This window comes from Brassica napus, chromosome A3, assembly GCF_020379485.1.
Source record: "Brassica napus cultivar Da-Ae chromosome A3, Da-Ae, whole genome shotgun sequence".
Lineage (NCBI taxonomy): Eukaryota > Viridiplantae > Streptophyta > Magnoliopsida > Brassicales > Brassicaceae > Brassica > Brassica napus.
Window position 1 is genome coordinate 12,818,083 of NC_063436.1, and position 19,480 is coordinate 12,837,562.

At 36.8% G+C, this 19,480-nt stretch overlaps 5 protein-coding genes across 10 annotated transcripts; 4 read left to right on the forward strand and 1 right to left on the reverse strand.

Moving 5' to 3' along the window:
- The first annotated feature begins 2,775 nt into the window (after positions 1–2,775).
- On the forward strand, positions 2,776–6,527 carry LOC106416217. Its single transcript, XM_013857064.3, has 10 exons — positions 2,776–3,413; positions 3,914–4,158; positions 4,259–4,532; positions 4,716–4,830; positions 4,902–5,026; positions 5,299–5,380; positions 5,453–5,564; positions 5,641–5,798; positions 5,866–5,986; positions 6,078–6,527. The coding sequence occupies exons 1-10, from the start codon at positions 3,152–3,154 to the stop codon at positions 6,336–6,338; spliced, it is 1,755 nt and encodes a 584-aa protein (XP_013712518.1). The 5' UTR covers positions 2,776–3,151; the 3' UTR covers positions 6,339–6,527.
- Positions 6,528–7,762: 1,235 nt separating this feature from the next.
- Positions 7,763–9,813, forward strand: LOC106438468 (serine/threonine-protein phosphatase 2A activator-like). 2 transcript variants are annotated; one of them, XM_022716137.2, is made up of 2 exons: positions 7,763–9,023; positions 9,335–9,813. In XM_022716137.2, coding segments are annotated over exons 1-2 (1,155 nt in total). In that variant the 5' UTR covers positions 7,763–7,869; the 3' UTR covers positions 9,336–9,813. The 2 variants fall into 2 exon arrangements, with proteins under 2 accessions (XP_022571858.2, XP_013735089.2); XM_013879635.3 differs by having other exon boundaries at positions 7,772–9,023; positions 9,522–9,813.
- Positions 9,814–11,751: 1,938 nt separating this feature from the next.
- LOC106438470 (F-box protein FBW2) lies at positions 11,752–13,995 on the forward strand. 4 transcript variants are annotated; one of them, XM_013879638.3, is made up of 3 exons: positions 11,752–11,963; positions 12,714–13,027; positions 13,146–13,995. In XM_013879638.3, the coding sequence occupies exons 2-3, from the start codon at positions 12,714–12,716 to the stop codon at positions 13,786–13,788; spliced, it is 957 nt and encodes a 318-aa protein (XP_013735092.1). In that variant the 5' UTR covers positions 11,752–11,963; the 3' UTR covers positions 13,789–13,995. The 4 variants fall into 4 exon arrangements, with proteins under 4 accessions (XP_013735092.1, XP_048631949.1, XP_013735091.1 ...); XM_048775992.1 differs by having other exon boundaries at positions 11,800–11,999; XM_013879637.3 differs by lacking the exon at positions 11,752–11,963 and adding an exon at positions 12,035–12,286.
- A 943-nt stretch (positions 13,996–14,938) lies between these two features.
- On the reverse strand, positions 14,939–16,940 carry LOC106438471 (thylakoid lumenal 29 kDa protein, chloroplastic). The gene is made up of 10 exons (XM_013879639.3): positions 16,695–16,940; positions 16,509–16,610; positions 16,336–16,423; positions 16,151–16,251; positions 16,030–16,070; positions 15,819–15,949; positions 15,636–15,742; positions 15,432–15,569; positions 15,216–15,350; positions 14,939–15,132 (listed from the first exon to the last, which is right to left on the reverse strand). The coding sequence occupies exons 1-10, from the start codon at positions 16,785–16,787 to the stop codon at positions 15,022–15,024; spliced, it is 1,047 nt and encodes a 348-aa protein (XP_013735093.2). The 5' UTR covers positions 16,788–16,940; the 3' UTR covers positions 14,939–15,021.
- A 562-nt stretch (positions 16,941–17,502) lies between these two features.
- LOC106438473 (F-box/kelch-repeat protein At4g38940) lies at positions 17,503–19,420 on the forward strand. 2 transcript variants are annotated; one of them, XM_013879640.3, is made up of 2 exons: positions 17,503–17,663; positions 18,115–19,420. In XM_013879640.3, exon 2 carries the CDS (start codon positions 18,127–18,129, stop codon positions 19,213–19,215), a length of 1,089 nt encoding a protein of 362 aa, XP_013735094.2. In that variant the 5' UTR covers positions 17,503–17,663; positions 18,115–18,126; the 3' UTR covers positions 19,216–19,420. The 2 variants fall into 2 exon arrangements, with proteins under 2 accessions (XP_013735094.2, XP_048631947.1); XM_048775990.1 differs by having other exon boundaries at positions 17,518–17,611.
- The last annotated feature ends 60 nt before the right edge of the window (positions 19,421–19,480 follow it).

Below are 19,480 nucleotides of genomic sequence, written 5' to 3' on the forward strand. Positions count from 1 at the left end.
TTTGTTGAAACTATTTTTAAAATTTTTTATTTTTTATATTTTTTTAAGATTTATTTTTTTTATTCTTAAAAGAATCTTTATTCCATCGTCAAACCCAGCAAATTATTTTTATAACAAAATTTTTTAAAAAGTTATTTAAGAAAATTGTCCTTTGATGTTTATAAACTATAGTTATATTATTTTTTTCTTAAGATTATCCTAAGGAATTTCTTATTTCTTTTTATCGTCATTGCTACTAATCAATACTATTAAAAAGGAAGGAGTCACATGATGTCCGTCTCTGATTTCGAACCTTGGCCACTGCAGAATTTACATATGGGCTGCAGCATCCGAGACCGAAGACCGTTATACGGTGAGCCACATGGTGAAGTCCTGACAGCGTCCATGCTCACTTCGGTCTCTAGTCTGGACCACCTCGGTGGAGTCAGGATACTCGGTTAGCAAAAAAAAAAAAAAAAAAAAAAGAAGGAGTCTAAAAAAATCTACCTATAAAAGTTGTTTGGACCCTTTCATTTAACTCATTATTTTTTGATCTTACATTAAATTTATACTAATAATATGTTACCATATATTTCTCTAACAATAATTTAGTCAATTCTTTTATTTATTTAAATCTCACTCATAAATCCTAATCATTACTATTACTATATTTATCATTTTGATTTTTAATCGTAAAAGCATTGAGACTAATATTTTATATTATCACTTTTATCATATAATATTTGATTTAAAGCAAGATAAATTACTTATATTATCAGTTTTACGATAGTATCCGTTATATATTTCTGATAATACATTAATCATTCTAAAAATACAATATTTTAAATATTTTTAACAGATCTTAATATTATTTCTTAACCTTTTCTGAGAAAAAATATTTCATCAACCATGTTTTTGTACAATAACGTTAAAAATATATATCAAAAGATTGTTGGACCTGATATAGACGTAATGGGTCCACATCTGTTCGAGTATTTAAGATCCTAAAAGAATTTGAAATATATGAAAAATCTGAAAAATATCTGAAACACGAAAAGTATTTGAAACTCCAAACAAATACCAAAAAAATTCAAATACCTAAAAATTTAAAACCTTATTCAAAATCTGATACGATGAACTGAAAAATACCCAAAATTTTATCCAAATATCCATTTTTTTTTTAATTTGAAAAATTTATCTGAAATCAAAACTTTAATCGTAAACCAAAAGCTTAAAAACAATATCCATAATTCCGGGTACATATTTGGAATATCCAAATATACCTAATATACATGTATTTATGATTGAGTCTAGGGTAGGACCCGGACTCAAACAAAGACTTGCAGGTCAAAAAAAACTCAATAGATTATCTTTTCTCGATCTGAACTAAACCTATAATTTTAGGTCGGTTCGGTTTGTTTTTTGATCCGGATATAATTCTCATGTCGAAAAGAAACTTACGTAAAAGTGTACATATAAAATCTCAAATAAACTAATTTCTAGATTATATAGCTGTTAAAAATTATGTTTTTCGATATAATAAAATTTTCCAACAACCCTGCGCTTTCCAAGCGCGGATCAAAATCTAGTTTTCCATGTTAAAACCCAAGATCAATGTTTTAATTAAACTATTGTGAAACCTTAAATTATGAAATATCTATCTTATTAAAACTCAAGTACAAAATGAGATTGTTTGGTAATGTAGGTAGTAGTTAAAAAAATAGTACTGTTTGAAAACATGATAATAGTAAGTTAGAAAAAAAGATAATGGACTTATGCTACTAAAAAAATTGAAAATCCATTACATTATATTAAAAACTAATAGGTATATGTTACTTGATATATATATTCAAATCAAAATAATAACTTAAAATTGATTTATATCAAAAATTCATTCAAAAATATACATATATTCAAAATTTGATTTTTACTAACATATTTTCCAGTAACTATTATAAAAATGTTTTCAATATATTTAATAAAAATACAATACAAAGCCCAATTTCAAACACCAACTTAAATTATGGTTTTTATATTTCACATTAAATTTTAAAATATAATATATGTGATTATTTATATGATTGTACGTATAAAATATTATTAATTATAAGAAAACTTATTTGCTGGTACGTATAAAATACGATTAATTATATGATAACACATATTTTGTAACCTATGATAACATATATATATTAGTGATTATGGGTGGGCGTTCGGGTTCGTTTTCGGGTCTTTTTGGGATTTCGTGTTCAGTTCAGATCTTTGAGGATTTGGTTCTGATTTGGATAACCAATTTAAATAGGTTTAGTTTAAATATTTGGATAGAGAATTAATAATTATTTAAGTATTTTTGGAGTTTTGAGTATTTTTTAACTATTTAAGATATTTACGTTTAATTAGTTGTATATATTTTCAAGCATTTATGCGAACTTAAAAGTATAATATATATTCTGGACGTTTATATATATATTAAAAATAATTCGGTTCAGATCGGATTAGGTTTCAATTCTTCAAATACCAAAATTTTGAATAATTCGGATATTTAATCAATTCTGGTTCGGATTTAGTACTACTTATTTGGATTGGGATCGGATTGGTTTGATTCTTCGAATTTGAGTTTTTTGCCCAACTCTAAATAGTGACATAAAAAGCAAAATAGCATCATACATCATATTTTTTTTTTTAAAATACATCTGCACGGGTGTGCGGGTCAAAATCAAACAAGTATTAAAAGGGCGATATACTGATCAGAAACGATGTCCACGTCGGACAGTTTAATCAACCAATCACATTATAATGTTTTGACACGTCACTAGGCTTTGCATTTTTAAAAAAAAAACAACGTGATATGGTTTGACGTGATATTAGCTGGGCCATAAAGCCCATTATTTCTAGAGACGGAGAACGAGAAGTGCCGACTCGAGATCCCCTTCGTCAGTCCTTCAACCCTACTTCCCTCTATCAATTTGGTACCTTTTGATCTTCCTCTTCTCCGTTCCGTTTCATGATTCAATTCTCGAACCAACAATACATCCTCCACTTCGTCTCTCTTTACTCTCATTTATGGATTCGCTTTGCTCTTCTCATCAAGATTTTATTTATAAAGCTCTCGATCGAAGTTTTATTTCGATCAAACGTCGTTCTATATTCTCATTAGTACATCGCTATTGCAATGAGTTCCAATAGAAAATCTGCGTTCTCTGGTGATTCCCGCTCGGAGAAGCCAAAAGACGGTGAGGCTGGCGACTTTTCCGGTCCGATCAAGCCTATCGGCACACACGATGTCTCTTCCGGCCTCTCGATTGGCGATCCCCGCTCGAAGAAAGCCAAAGGCGATGCTTTGGTATCCTCTCCAAGTCTGACCAAACCCAGCGGCAATAGAGGTGTCTCTTCTGGCGTCTCGATCGGCTCACCTAATTCGAAGAATCCCAGTGGTAAGAACCGAATCATTTCGTTTGATTTTTGCTAAAAGTGCTTCTAGCTATTATATTAGAAAATTATTTTTTTCTGATGCCATATAGCCGACCAAATCCTCTTGATAACCCAAAAAAAATTATTCAGTTTGAGTTTGTGTTTTAGGACAGTGAGATCAAACAAGTAACTTTTTTTCTAATAGTTTTTCTACGGTACATACAAAAACATATACAATTGTGTTAATGGTAAGAACCGAATCGTTTCGTTTGATTTTTGCTAAAAGTGCTTCTAGCTATTATATTAGAAAATGAATTTTTTCTGATACCATATAGCCGACCAAATCTTTTTGATAACCCAAAAAAAAAATTATTCAGTTTGAGTTTGTGTTTTAGGACAGTGAGATCAAACAAGTAAAATTTTTTCCAATAGTTTTTCTACGGTACATACAAAAACATATACAATTGTGTTACAGAGATGAAACTAATTATATGATGATGGCAACGCTCATATTTCTCTGTAGGTCCGATCATTCAGACCACGAAGACCAGTGTCTCTTCAGGCGTAAGAAGCAAAGCTGCTGTCTCCTCTGGCGTCAGGGGAAAAGCTATTGTCTCCGCCAACGTTGGGAGAGTGATGTCTTTCAAAGATGTGAAATTTGGACCTCATGAAAGCGAGTTGAGGTTTCGGTTGATCCACTTTTGGGAAGCTCGCAATGTTCGGACGAAGTTGCTTATCGGTCTCGAAATGCTTCTCATCGACCAAGAGGTATAAGCCGTTTATTCAAAGCTTATGATAATATTTTTTTTAAAAAGATTTACTGACTAACTTTTCTAATTCAACTCAATCTCTTTAATGTTGTTAACAGGAAACTATTATTCAGGGCTTCATCCCAGCTGGGAGGATGGACACTTATTTGCCACACATGAGAACTGGTGGCATTTACAGGCTCCATAATTTTTTCGGGTCTAATAACAAGACATTGTATCGGGTATCCGAGCCAAGTGTCACCATCACCTTCTCATCAACCTCTGTCCTCTCTGATCTAGAGGACAGTTCGGTTTGTTTCCCTGAGGACCGTTTCCGATTCTATGGATATGAGGAGTTCAATGCTGCCTGCGACTTGAAAGGGGATCTTTATGGTAAGTTCTCACTGTTTCTATAGTATCATGTTTAATCTAATCATATATGATGTGTTCTTACTCGATGAAATATATCAAGCATTGTTAGGCTATGATAATGTTTTGATCCAGTCTTAAGTATTTAGGTTTCATGGCTGGGTTTATAAAATATAAAGTATTGAGTTTGATTTTTTTCTTTTGCAGATTATGTTGGCCACATCAAACTTGTGAATGGGCAGGTCCTCAATGACAGTCTCGTGGTAGATGAAGCCGAGATAGCTTCAACCCGACGAGTTCTGCTTCATGTTCAAACACATGAGTAAGCTACTCTATATCTCATTTCATGTTCATATATCGACTCTCTTACCACATGTATATTGGATGTTATAGTGGTCCGGTGATGAAGATGTACCTCTGGGACAAGGCTGCTTCAGACTTTGGTGAAAGATTCAAGGCGTCTGGAGGAACTGCGAGTGTTATCTTAGTCACCACCTTAAACCCGAAACGATATGGAGGTTTGTATCATCAGCTTTTTCTTATCATTTTAAGAAGTTGCATAGGATGGTCAAGGAATCTTATCTGGTTAGGTTAGTTTTGAGCAGTAGACCTGCGTTAATTGAATTTAGAGCTTATTAGCTATGAGACATTTGAAAAGTATGTGAATAATTGATAGTTGATTAACCCCAATAGGTTCTGCAATAACAAATGTTAGATATATATATGCATAACTCCACGATTCGTTTTACACTATAGTTTCCTATGTATTATAACATTGCAACTGTTGTAGGTGCCCTATGTCTCTCTTCTATGGCGTCGTCAAGGATATTTATGGACAGTGATGTTCAAGCAACCCGAGATTATCTCAATTGGTAAGCATTCCTGTTTTAAATATTGTTTTTGTTATTTCAGTATCGCAATTGATGTTTGGAGGTTGTCTTCAGGTTGAACTCAAACTTGGATGTTGCTAAGAGAGTTGATGCAGACGTTGTCACTAAGACTGAGACAGTGACCATAGGCGAGCTCTTTTCTTATATGAAGCAGGCAGATGCTAAGGTCGTGCATTATCAATGTATAAATATTCAGTAGGATAGTCTTAGTTTCTGATATAATTGTTAAAAGTATTGTGCAGGTTGCTTGGTTTGAGTGCATAGCAACCATTGGTGATGTTGTACATGGTTCGGGATGGTATTACATAGGCTGTGGTGGGTGCCATACAAAGGCAACCAAAGGGCCTACCACCCTTATGTGTAAAAAGTGTGGGAAGAGTGATATTGTTGGTGTTGCACAGTAAGTGATTCATTTTACCTATACTCATGCGTTCGATGCATTCACTATTAATCTTCTCATAATACAGGTACCTAGCCAAGATATCTGTGTACGACAATAATGACCAGGCGGTTTTTGTGCTCCTTGGTGACTCTGGTCATGAGCTGTCTGGGAAGAAGGCTTCTGAGTTGGTTGAGAGTTATTTCGAGGTAGTTACAAACCTGTCTGGCTTTGTTATTTAACTGTATACTCCCAATATATTTAAAAATGTATAGTGACAATTGTTTAAATGTATATTAGGCCAACGAGGATGAAGGATCTGATCACTTGGTTCCGGTCCCTCAAGCTCTGATTGATACCATAGGCCAGACTCGCAAGTTCATTGTGAAGGTATCAACCCACAATTTGACTGGCAAGACCCAAACTTTGACTGTGACAAAGGTGCTCACTCCAGAAGATCCAGATATTGGAGTCAATTTAGAAGAATCCGATGGTGAGAGGGTGAAAAGGGCTGCTGAAAACATTGAGGGAGAAGAGCCCAAGAGAGCCAAATGTGGTTAAGGTGTGATTAGTGGTGGTTTTATGGTTACTAAAACTCTATGCTTCATTTCTTTTCATTTTCAGACCTTGGTTTTGCAACATTGAACTTATCTTTCTTCAAATAACGATGGTTACTCTTATTTTAATGTTTTTTCTTCAAGTTTGATGTTTGGTTATTTTACTTTTGTTATATCTGATGCTTTTTCCATCTTTGATTGAGCCTTTAACTTTTAGTTTGCTTGCTTGATTTTTTTCTTTCGATACTCCCTTAAACAGAACATGTTATAACTGAGCCTGCACTTAATTATTTCTCTGAAAAATGAGGAAACTAAGATTGTTAGTAGGCACAGAGAATGGCTGTGTTTTACCAATCAAACTTTAAAATGATTAAGAAAAAAAAGAAAGTGATGCAGTCAATGTGTTTATTTCGCACTAGATACATGCACATTATTTTTAAGTATTTTGTAGTAGCTATGAGAGCAGCCCTTTTTATATAAAAGTTTTTTTTAATATGAAAGCTTTTTTTTTTACGACTAATATGCAAGCTATGTTATATTTGAATATAAAAGCTTTGTTATATTTTTGTCAACTGATCTAGAGAATATATATTCACAAAAAAAAAGCTGAGAATAATACTTAATAAAAAATTAATTATTAATACAAATACATAGTCAAATGAACTATAATGAATATGTGATGTTTGAATGTTTCCACATCATTGATGTTTGGATGTTTGAAGGATTGGATTATATATATATTACCTATGCATTCACATATATTAATTTTATTTTTTAAAAAAATATTGTGATCTAAAACATTACTGTTTTTGGCTTTACGCAAACGGGTTACGAGCATTCAAATCTTATATGTTTTTGGTTAAGTAATAATAGTTCAGGAATAATAAAGATACACGATCCAGTCAAACATAACAAACGATACTGCATTAGTGCCTCATATAACTCATACTCAGGAACCCCCAATGGACTTTTCGGCTTTACGCACCATTAGCATAATGAACAAACTCTTTATCCAGTGACATACCTGAGATTAACTGGTCAACCGGTCTGAAATCTATTTATTCATCAGGCAACCAGTTCTCTGGTTACATTCCTTCCAACCATTTCTCAACAATGGTTTCTCTGAATAAAGCTTGGCACTCAAACTTCTCTTCATTTTGAATAAATCTGTACCCTTATTACAAACAAAAACATTGAAATTTATCATCGGGGAGTACACCATCAACACACTCCTATTACAAACAGAAATATTGAAACTTATCATCGAGAAGTACACCATCGACCCACTTTTCCGCGCGTAGCGCGGAGAAAGGCTCTAGTCTAGTTAATATTATGTTAAAAACTAATATAAGTTTTTCAAATTATAAAACATTAAAACTTAAGTTTCGTAATAACGAAAAATTCAATAGGTTTTCCTACCAGTAGTTTATGTATGCCATCTCAACTTTGAGCCTCCTTTTTAACATTTTCACCAACCACAAAAATAACTCTTGAGACTCCCACCGAGTAATCGTTAAGCCTCTGCGAACTGCGAAATGGAACCTCCGAAGGACCAACACACGCCTGAGAAATCATCCACCGACCCACCTTCCTCCGCCTACCCTCCCTCCGGTTGCTGCACTAACTGCGGCGGTCCAACGATCTCCGAACCTTCACCTCTAGCCTCACTTCCCGAGATGTCACCTCCCCCAAACTACCGCCCAATCCGAGCTCCAGCCATCAACCTCCCACACAACTCCCAAGCGATCATCCTCTCCCCCGTCCCTCACGCCGAGCGAGTCCCCGTCGTCTCTCCGCCGTACCAATTCGAGCGTCCCGTCAAGAGAATCCACTCCCCGGACGATATCCGCCGCTTCCAGGAATCCCCCTCTTTCAAGAACTTCTTAGGATTCGTAGTCTCTCTCTCCGAATCGATCCGCGGACACAAAATCTCCGATCCTTGCCTCGTCTCCCCCACCGTCGCCGCCGTGGTCTCAATCCTCGAGACCTTGCTGCAATGGATCGACGAGATCCCTCCCGTTCAAATGTCCTCGCGTTACGGAAACATCTCGTTCCGCTCGTGGCACGAGAGGCTCGCTCAGAGAGGCGAATCGCTCATCCTCGAGCTTCTTCCCGAGGAGTTGAGAGGATCTACGATCGAGATCGTGCCTTACTTCTTCGACAGCTTCGGGAACGCGAGCAGGATCGATTACGGGACGGGGCACGAGACGAACTTCGCGGCGTGGCTGTATTGCTTAGCGAGGATGGGGGTGATCAAGGAGGAAGATTACCACGGCGTGGTGGCTAGGGTTTTCGTTAAGTATCTTGAACTCATGAGGAAGCTGCAGATGGTCTACTGCTTGGAGCCTGCTGGGTCCCATGGAGTGTGGGGCCTTGATGATTACCATTTCTTGCCCTTTATTTTCGGGAGCTCTCAGTTGGTTGATCACAAGTATATGAAACCCAAGTCCATTCATAACGATGATATCTTGGAGAATTTCTCTGGCGAGTTCATGTACTTGTCTTGTATCGCGTTTGTGAAGAAAGTGAAGAAGGGTTTGTTCGCTGAGCACTCTCCCTTGCTTGATGATATTAGTGGCGTGCCGAATTGGAAGAAAGTGAATAGCGGTTTGCTTAAGATGTATAAAGTTGAAGTGCTCGAGAAGGTTCCCATTATGCAGCATTTCCTCTTTGGCTGCCTCATCAAATGGTATCATTCTTCTTTCCTCTTTTCTCGGTTTTCGCCTTGAAATAAATTGGATTTTATGTTGCTGAGGTTGATTGATGTATAGAAGAACCACACTTCATTTGTAATTTTTTTGGCTGAGTACTAGTTTAGTGGTATTCTGAATGAATCAATGGGTTTGGTGGGAGAAGCAGTAGCTTCTTGATTGTTGCAAATGCAAATCATTTTAGATAGAGAACTTATAGTTTGCAGGTTGTGTTACATTATGTGTTGACTGATTTTCTTTTGTTATGCGCTTTCACATGTATGATGATTAAATGAAAAAACTTGTGCAGAATCGTTGTCTGGAAATTAAAGTGAGTGTATTTGAATCATCATTGTCTACCCAAATTTGCTTCCCATTTTCATCAGACGTCAACGTAAATAAAACTAAGACGTTATGAGTCTTGAGATCTTTAGTTAAATGTCATCAGGTTCCTGGAATGTAATTGATTTAATTTCTCAAAGAAATCTTGTTGGCAGGGAGGAGTGAGGTACTTTAAGCACACAGTGCATTGACGCAAGGGCATCTACTTCTCGTCCTTGCGGTGGCTTAAAATATTATAGAGAGACGTCTTGCTTTTCCGAGGTCATTGAGAAACTAGGGACTTTTTTTAATTGCTGATGCTATCTTCGCATTGTATCATTTTGGTTTGCTACTTGCGTCTTTTGCCCCTTTTTTTTTTTTTTTATGATTTCTATAAATTCTATCTGCCTTTTACTATGATTTCCATATACCAAATGGCTTTTAGTGAAATACAGAATCCATAAGACAGTTTTTTTTGCTGAAATTTAAAAGCCTTTTTATACACAAATGTTAAAAAGGCGATAAATAAACGACACCTAAGTGGCCAAGTCTATAAAAAAAAACTAATGTGCTCAATTTTCTTTTATGCATAATGTTAAGGGAAATTAGACCCAACATAAGAAGAAAAAACACAAATTCACAAACTAACTAAAACCACTCATTTTCTCCTCATTTCTATTCCTATCTCTCTATATCTTCTCACTAAAAATCTAATTTTCCTTTGCTTTCTGGTTATTTCACAAATAACCCCATGTTAAACATGTTGTATCATTGCAACGTTTTTACGCAAAAACAGTTCAATAAGATCTTTCTCTTTACTTCTAAATTCACATTCTATTTCTCACAATTTGAGCACTTATCGTAGGCTCAACAAAAAACTCTTTAAGTTAGGATCTTTTTACTTTTCTCCGTTAACAGAAATCGACTGTACAAATTTTGGTTTCCATAGTTTGACGCTAGAAAAAAGGAGAGAGAGATACAGATCAATCTGACTCGTTGCCGCAAAATGTTTGGTCATATATTGCTACAGACGATCAGAACAATCAACCACCTCGTGACAACGATGTCACACATGACAACACTAAAAACACTCCAGCAACAAACGTCTCAGCGGTTAATGCTAACGCTAACGCTAACACCATGGCGTTCGAGGACGATAAAAAAATGTTTTCAACTTTTGAAAAGAAATCGAAGGAACAAAATAAGCTCATGGATTCTCTTGCTAAACAGATAGAAACCCGAACAGCAAATTTATAGTATTTAGCATGTGGCACATGTAACACCGGCCTTTGTCCGCCCATGATCATAGAGTGATCCGAATGGACTTATAGTATCTGAATTCATGAAATATTGACCCTTAAAAACTCGCAGATACAAATATTATGGTGTGTCAGTTGGATGTCATGCTGTGCTGAAATTCTCTAAATTAGGAAAATCTAACTCATCATTTCTCTTATCCTTACTTAATTTTTGTCATCATAGCAAATGCATTCTTTTGCTGTTTCCCGCTGCACCCTATCAAAATTGGGACACGGCACTAGTGAATTATTTTGTCTTTTTGTCACTTTTAAGATTATCAAAAATATGACATGTGAAGGTGGTATAAGCTATACTGATTTGATTAATATATATTTTCACCTTTCTATGAAACTGAAAACTCCAAGTATCTATATTTTAAGTTACAACTTCATTTCATGTATTATATTTTAAGTTAGACCATTATTTAAAAAACTTATCAAATGTACATAACTTAGACCAAAGTGTTTATTTGTAAGATTTTTTTTTGTTAAAATAAGTGTTTAAATGTATAATAGTGTGGTTGGAGTTGTATTGGAATTTTGATAAGTGATGAAATGACTTATTGGATAAAGTACTAATGTAAATACAAATATACAATTATCTACATTTTGATAGATCATAAAAATAATTATAGAAAGCAATAAACATAAATAAGTTTATAATTTAGAATTAGTTAAAATAATAAATTCCCAACGGATTTTTCAAGGGAGCATAAATAAACCATTGGGTTGATAACTTAAAAACCATTTCGATTTGTCATAAATGTGTGTCGGAAACGACCATATGTTTATGATTCTCGTATTGATCACGCCTTTGCTCTTGGTCCATTATTTAGTAAAGACTCTTTCTCAGCTCTACATGCTAAAATCGTAGAAATAGTCAACATGTGAACGTCAGCAGAGACCCCACAACCGCATCTATAGACACGTGAAATGCTATCTTCCGGTACTTTAACCGGTCGGTGTCGGTTTTTTCACTCACAAGTTACTCTCTATTCTCTACAATTATTATGTGAACACTTACACACACTGTTACCCAATTTCCACGGCACCTGTATCCAACCATCCATCGATATCAAAAAAAAAAATCAAGACTTCTCTTTATAAAACTAAATTAATATCTCTTTTTTTTTTTGCTAAAACTACTAAATTAATATCTCTCTTGCGTTTTCCCGAGAGATTAAAAAAGGGGTTTTTCTTTCTTTTTTTCTTGTTGGTTGGATCAGAGAACTAGATAAAAGTTTCGTTGATTCTCTGATCAGAGATTACGGATTCGTGTAAAAAGGGTTTCTCTTTTCCTTGATTATTGAGGAATTAAAAGTAAGTGAAAAAAAGAGAAGAAACTGTCATTTTAATGTACAATTTCTACTGTATTTATAAAAAAATAATTGATATTTTCTTGAGGGACCCTTTTGTTGTCATAGAATTAACTCGCTGGGCTTTTAACTGTTGTTGCTTTGTTCTTGTTGTTTGGTTGTAAATTGTTGATTCTCTCTTTGAGGTGGGTCAGATCTCTCTCTCTCTCTCTCCTCTCTCTCTTTCTCTTTCCTTACCCAAGCTTCTGTGTGGCGGATAAGCTGGTGAAATCTCTTCTCTCTAATCCGAACCTGGAGAAGAAACTTGTGAAGCTATAGAGATTTCTGGTGAATTAAGTTTTTTTTTTCATTTTCTTGAAGTGTTGCTGTTTTTTCTAAGCGTCAGTATTACTTGTTGATAGTTTCTGGGTGAGAGAAAGTATCTGCCTTTTTAGTAGCTGTCTTTCTATTTCTAGTAACTTATCTGCTTCAGATTCACTGGTTTCTTTAGCTCTTCCACCACCTTTTCACATCTCTGTTCTCTGATCTTTCTGCAGTGGAAGTTTACCGAGGAAAAAATGGTAGCAGTGACTGTAGTATGCTTGTGTTGTCGTTTTCTTGATTTGTTTAGTTCCATAACTTGGTTTGTTGGATCTTTGAGTTTTTTTCTTGTTTAATTCTCATCTCTGCTTGGATCTTGATTTATATTTTTGTCAAAAAAAAGTTTACAGCCTTTTTTATTTGAAGACTTGTGTGATCATGTTTCTATTTGTAGATGGAAGAAGAAGATGGTGAGTTTCGACAATGGGATGAGTTAATCCCAGACGCTCTTGGGTTAATCTTTAGCCACTTACCACTTCAAGAGATCCTAACAGTGGTGCCTAGGGTTTGCAAAGCATGGAACAGAGCTGTAACCGGACCTTATTGCTGGCAAGAGATAGACATTGAGCTATGGAGTAACCGTTGCCACCAGTCCGATCATCTCGATCGAATGCTTCAGATGTTGATCCTCAGGAGCTCTGGCTCTTTGCGCAAACTCTCCGTCACTGGCCTTCAAAATGACTCCATCTTCTCCTTCATTGCTCAACAGTGAGTTATAAGCATACTCTCTCTATATAGTTGAGATTTAAGTGTTTATAGGCTAAGCTCATTGTTTTGTATCTATCATTGTTTCTGACTTAAACACCTTTTTGTGTTTCTTGGTAAGTGCTGGTTCGCTTAAGACCTTGAAGGTGCCGAGAAGTGGTCTGAGCAATTCAGGTGTTGTCAACGTAGCCGAAAAGCTTTCATCTCTCACGTTCTTGGACTTGAGCTACTGCTGCAAACTCGGCCCGGAGGCGATACAAGCCATAGGCAGACACTGCAAATCCCTGATAGAGTTCTCAAGAAACATGCATCCCTTGGACGTAGCGAGCGTCGACTCACACGACGATGAAGCTGATGCGATCGCCAGCACGATGCCGAAGCTGAAGCGGTTAGAGATCGCGTACCACCGAGTCAGCACAGAAGGAGTCCTCAAAATCTTGTCCTCTTGCGTTTCTCTCGAGTTCTTGGAACTTAGAGGGTGTTGGGACGTGCAACTAGATAACAAGTTCTTCAAGGAGAAGTTTCCGGATATGAAAGTGTTGGGTCCACGCGTTATCGGATTCTACGATATGATAAATGACTGGGAGGATTGCTGCTCGGATTATTTCTCAGATGGGTCTGATTACTTGGCTTGGGAGTTTCTTGAGGATGGTGAGATGGGAGAGTTTTATGAAGAAGATTTTGAGCATGGTTGGGACGATCATTTCTATGCGGATAGTGTGAATATAGACATGGAACCGCATCTTTGGCCGCCATCTCCTTGAAACCAGGTCTTGCGATGGTCTAGGAATGGTATTAGCCTCTTTATGTGCTTTTGCTCTCTATGTATGGGTGCTTGATACTTGTTTGGATTCTTTGCGTTTTTCTAATCTAAACCGGGCCGGTGTTCATGCCTTTTTATGTTTCTCTTTTTACTTTAGTTGATGTTTAGATTCGTATTATTATATTTTATAGTATAGAGATATTTGATATATGTACTGTGTCTGTGTGTATGTATGGAATTGGAGATGTCAAGTTGATGTATAAGAAACAAAAAGTGAATAAGTAAAAAGACAAGCTATTGATGAAGATTTCAAACGAGCTGGGGTCTTTTTTTTTTGTGTGCACAGAGCTGGGGTCCTTTCACATTAAAAGCTTTTTTTACTGACCTGGCAACTTGGGTAGTTTCCTGTCTTTCCCTCATTTAATAGAAATGCATGGTGTCTCGGACTACTTTATTATTTAGTGCTTGCTCTTACTTAATTGGAAATTTGGAATCGAGATGAAAGCTCATTATTGATCAATGATTATCTAACAATTACCTTTACTAACTTTCTCCAATAGAAACTCTAATATATTTAGTCAATTTTACTTATTTGATGAGTTTGATTCACTAGGCATTTGATTAGGCTATTGCTGAATTGATTACTCTTTACAAAGATAGTACTTTGATCATGCAGGTTCTTCTTGACAATCCCACTCTATGATGCATTAAACCTTTTCTTCTCTTGTTTGATATCTGAAAAGCCTATTGACTAATTTCGACAGACTAAGATCAAATTGGTTAGGTTTCTGATTCCAAATTTGTAATTCTTGTTTGCTGTTTTAACCATGAACCTTATTATTAACCACCCATTCTTAAAGACTAAATTCTGAAATAAAAAAATGGTTTAGTTTTTGCATTGTGATGCCTTCTGAATCTTTATGATTGTTAAATGCTGGGTCATGAGTCAGAACGACATTATCATCAAGAAATGATCAGCAGCAGCAGCAACAAAGCCTGCTGAAGAACAACAACAATCCTAATTATTCTTCTGGCGACTTCATTGTTTCAGTATCTAAACTTTCTCCATTAATATGTTTTTCCTTGGAGAATGTTTCTTTCAATGTTGGTTTCTGATTTTTCTTTTATTTTCCTTAATTTATCCATTGGAATGTCAAGAAAAATCTTGAATGTATTAATGAGTTCAAGTTTGCTCAAGTTATACAATGACTTAAACTTGTTGTCACGCTTATGCTCATAGCTTGAGTTTGCTTAGGTTGATCCGCTCGACAGGATATGTGTATGCCTCATAGTTGATTTGTTGTCCTAGACCACTTAGCTTTGTCAACGCAGTAATCAGATCAACCTGCAAACACATGTTTTAAAAAAACCAAACATGAGCTCGAGTTTTAAGAATATATGATCAAACAAATCTGAGTAAAAACAAACCTCGTAATCTGTCTGAGATACAGTTTCGCGGCTTCGTTGGTACTTCTGAACCCATGGTGCAACTTGTGGGTCGCTAGCTAAAAGCTCCTCTGTTGCGGCTTGATCAGGACCCAAGAATGCAGACATTACAGCTAACTACAAATCCACAAAAAAATAGACTCATTCACTTTAGTTGATCCAATAGCCATTTCTTTAAATCGGAAAGTAAAAATGTACCTGACGAGGACCCAATCCGATGGCAATGAACTTATCTTTCATCTCTTGAACAGTTGCTTTTCCCCATAATGGGATCCTCCCTTCTGGATCTGCCTCTGTTGCATCACTCCTTCCGAATTGTCTATCAAACAAACTCCACTATACAATTCACACAAGTCAGCTTCCATTGGAACAATGTGTCATGACTGGATAGCATCGTGTTACCTGACCACTTGAACCATATGCTGTGTAGAGTAAGTTCCCTTTCTCTTCATTTCCACCACATTTTCTGATTGCTGATGCTAAAAATGTAGCCTTCACCGCTGCTTGCCCTACAGAACCAAACCCATGAAAGACTTCAGTTTCACAAGAACAATGCCTCTGTTCATGAACACCCTTTAGTATCACCTGCTAGTTGAATGAGATCTGCATATGAAATAGGTCCACCCTTTGAGAACGAGTCAATCTCCTTCTTCGCTTCCTCTATGAGAGCCAACCCATCAGAAAGCCCAGCGTTCTCTGCTCTGCTTATCTCCGAGCTACACATATAGATAAAAATCAAGCCTATAAGTTTTCTCATTGCATTTGCATAGAACATTATTTCAAGAGAAACAAGTACCTGAACCGTATGGATCCATTGGCTCCACCAGATTTTGTAGCCTACACAAATTAATACTATTTTTCAAGAGTTGTGCAATCACACTAGAGTGATGGATAAATAAAATAAAATGAAGCCTGACCTTATCATAAGTCATAGCATCATTAAGAGCTAGAGTAAGTAAAGAAGGAACAAGCTCCGGTTTAGCCTTAACCGCTTTTGAAAGTGTAAGCTTGATCTTTGCTGCATAATAAAAAAAAAAGTAACCATTAGTTTCTAACAACCTCTTGTTACTTCATTTATACATGAATCTGTTTGAGAACTTACATTGAAACTCTGATCGCTGTCTACGCTGATTCAGATCAGCAGCTTTTGCATCGTCCACATGGTTAATGAAACCGTTACCTATTAATTCCTAACAAGAGAGATCATCACTGCCAAGAACTCATCAATCACATTATATCAACCATTCTTGTAAAGTCCTAGCAAGTAAAAGATACCATTCCGACAGCAGTCCCGGCGAGTTTGAGAACATCTCGCCTGTGAAAAGAAAAAGTGTTGTCGGAAACTTGAGGATCGGTCTTGCAACATCGAATGAGAACCTGATGATCATCATCACAGTTATTTCGAAAGGGACATGATAATAAATGTGGTAGAAAAGTAAATGGGGAACGGTTGAAACTTACAGAGGGATGAGAAGAAGAGAGTGTGAGATGTTGTTGACGATTGTTGATGTTGGTGAAGGAGGGAACAGTGGAGAGGAAAGAAACTCCTCCCATTTTTGGTTTCTGATGAAAGAGAGAGAGAGAGAGAGAGAGTGTGTGAAGAAAATGGAGCTTGCTTTTGGGTTTTGTGAACGATACAGTTGTGGATTTTGTGTTATCCAAACCAGCCAATCATATCACTCCTATTGATTTGGTATCGTGAAAGGGAGGCATTTTCGTTATGGTTATAAAATAATGTAACGCCTTTTTATCAAAATGTTTTCTTTTGTTTTTTTTTTTTTTTGTAATATACAAATGCAATTTTTTAAAAGTAAAAATAAACTTCACTTCCCAAATCGAAATCCACAAAAGAGATTGGTTTAGACCATCTCCAATGTATTTCTCTATTTTTACCTCTAAAATAGAGAAACTTTATAATAGAGTTGAGTTTTACTCCAATGTATTTTTCTAAAATAGAGATCTCTACATATAGAGCAAAATATAGAGGAATGCTATTTTTTCCTCTATAAATAGAGGAGAAAATAGCAATCTCTATTTTAGAGGCAAAAATAGAGATGGGTTGGAGTGGTTTTGCCTCAAAATGCTATTATAGAGATAGAAATAGAGGTGGGTTGGAGATGCTCTTAGTTAATACTTGGAAATTGTAAGGCTTATTTGCAAAAGCTAAATACTTAACATCATCAAGCCACCAATTGATCTATTTAATGGGCCAACTAAGATACTATTGGGCTATGTACTTCGAAGTGATTATTATGGGCCATGAAAACGTCGCCGTTTAGCGTTTTGACATAAACCCCTGATGAGATTCTTCTCTCCTCATGCATCTTCTCTCTCCCTTCAAGTACACAGCTACAAGTGTTCGTCTCTTGTACTCTCGAGTGAGTCTGCCCGAAACCCTAATCTCCTTGCTGAAATTCTCGCTTCTCGCAGGTTATTTCGGAAAAATTTCAACTCTTCTTTCTCTGTGTCTCAATTCTTCTTTACTATCTCATTCGATTGTTTCTTTATGCTTGCTGAAACTTGATTGTAATGTTTTTGGTGGTTTACTGTGGAAATCTGCATGACAAATGGTCGGAAGCTCGTCCTACTTACTTGTTGAGTGACATATTGACCTCTACTTTGATAAAAATTGAAACTTTTGAGTGTTTACTGTTGAGTCATGGTCCTGCCTAGTTAATTTGTTATTGGTGATTACTGTTGAAATCTGCATTATAAAAGGTTCTCCTGCGTACACTTCTTGATGGGTTTTGAGTGATATATTGGCCTCCACTTTGAAAAAAAAATTGAAACTTTTCTGTCTAAATATATTGCACAAGACTTCTGTCTGGACTTGTAATCAGCTTCTCAGCGATTTAGTTACTCGTCTTTTCCCTTTATTTAGGTCATCTTTAACATGTCTGAATTAATGGAGCTGTCAGTGTCTCCTCTGATTCCGTCGCTTCCAGACGACGTCACTCTTGACATCGTAGCTCGTGTGCCCAGAAGCCACTACCCGACACTGTCCCTCGTCTCCAAGAAGTTCAGGAAACTCATTGCCTCTCCTAAGCTCTACAAGAGGCGATCTCAGCTAGGCATCACCCAACACCGTCTCTACGCTTTTCTCCGCAACCGCAACACGGGAGACTGCCGTTTCTACATCCTCCACCGAAAACTCAACTCTAGAAACCGCTTGGTCATCGTCCGATCGCTTCCTCCCGTGTCTTACCGTGGAAGCTTTGTCTCGGTGGGTTCGAAGGTGTACGTGTTCAACGATGTTGATGCCCTCTGCATTGACTGTGCCTCCCACACGGCGCAGGCCATCCCTGACATGCCTCAGCGCTTCTCGGCGACTCCCATGCCTAGTAAAGTTGCTAATGTCATCGACGGGAAGGTTTACCTGATCGGTGATTCCCGTTTCACTTCTGATCATGGGATGTCGTGGAGGAAAACAGTGATGGTGCTTGATTCAGAGACGCAAGTGTGGGAGCCGGTGATGATGAAAGAAGACATGTGGGTTGGTGCTCTTTGGTCTGATGCGGTGGTGTTGGAGGATAAGATTTGCATGAAAGGTCACAGGAATGCTAATTCTTTTGTTTACGAGCCAAAGGAAAAGAAATGGGAGTTGATGGACGAGGTGTTGAACTCTAAGCACTGGGAGAGTGCGTGTGTGGTTGATGATCTCCTCTACTATCACGATTGTTCAGAGAAGGCGTTAAGGGCGTATGATCCAAAGCAGAGCCGCTGGAGTGTTGTCTACGGTTTGGATGAGTTTTTGGCGTCCGAGTGTGCCCAGTCAAAGTGGCCCAATACTGTTAAGTGCGGTGAGAAGAAGCTGGCTCTCTTCTTTCCTAAAAAACATGACGGCAAGCAGGTCATTTGCTGCGCGGAGATTGCTTTGGAAAGGCGCCAAGATGGAGAGGTTTGGGGTAAGATGGAGTCGTGTGATGTTGTCATTGAGGATGGGCCGTTTGACATGGTCAAATGTGTGTCTGTCACGGTTTGATGCACGATAATAATATCTCTATTTAGATCCCTTCGTATTTTAATTATCCTAATTCCCAACGTGTAGTTGGAAGTGTGCTTAGCTTACATCGTTAACGTAGTAATGTGTTTCATGTAGTCGTTTAAAACTTGTGCTATGTTTTTATCTTAGATCGAGACTTGAAGTTTGCTATGTTCTATAATCGTTTCCTTGAGACTTGTTTGAACTTTGCTTCTTCACAACCTCATCTGTAGTTTAATGTCTTAGGCTGAGAATTATAGTCATA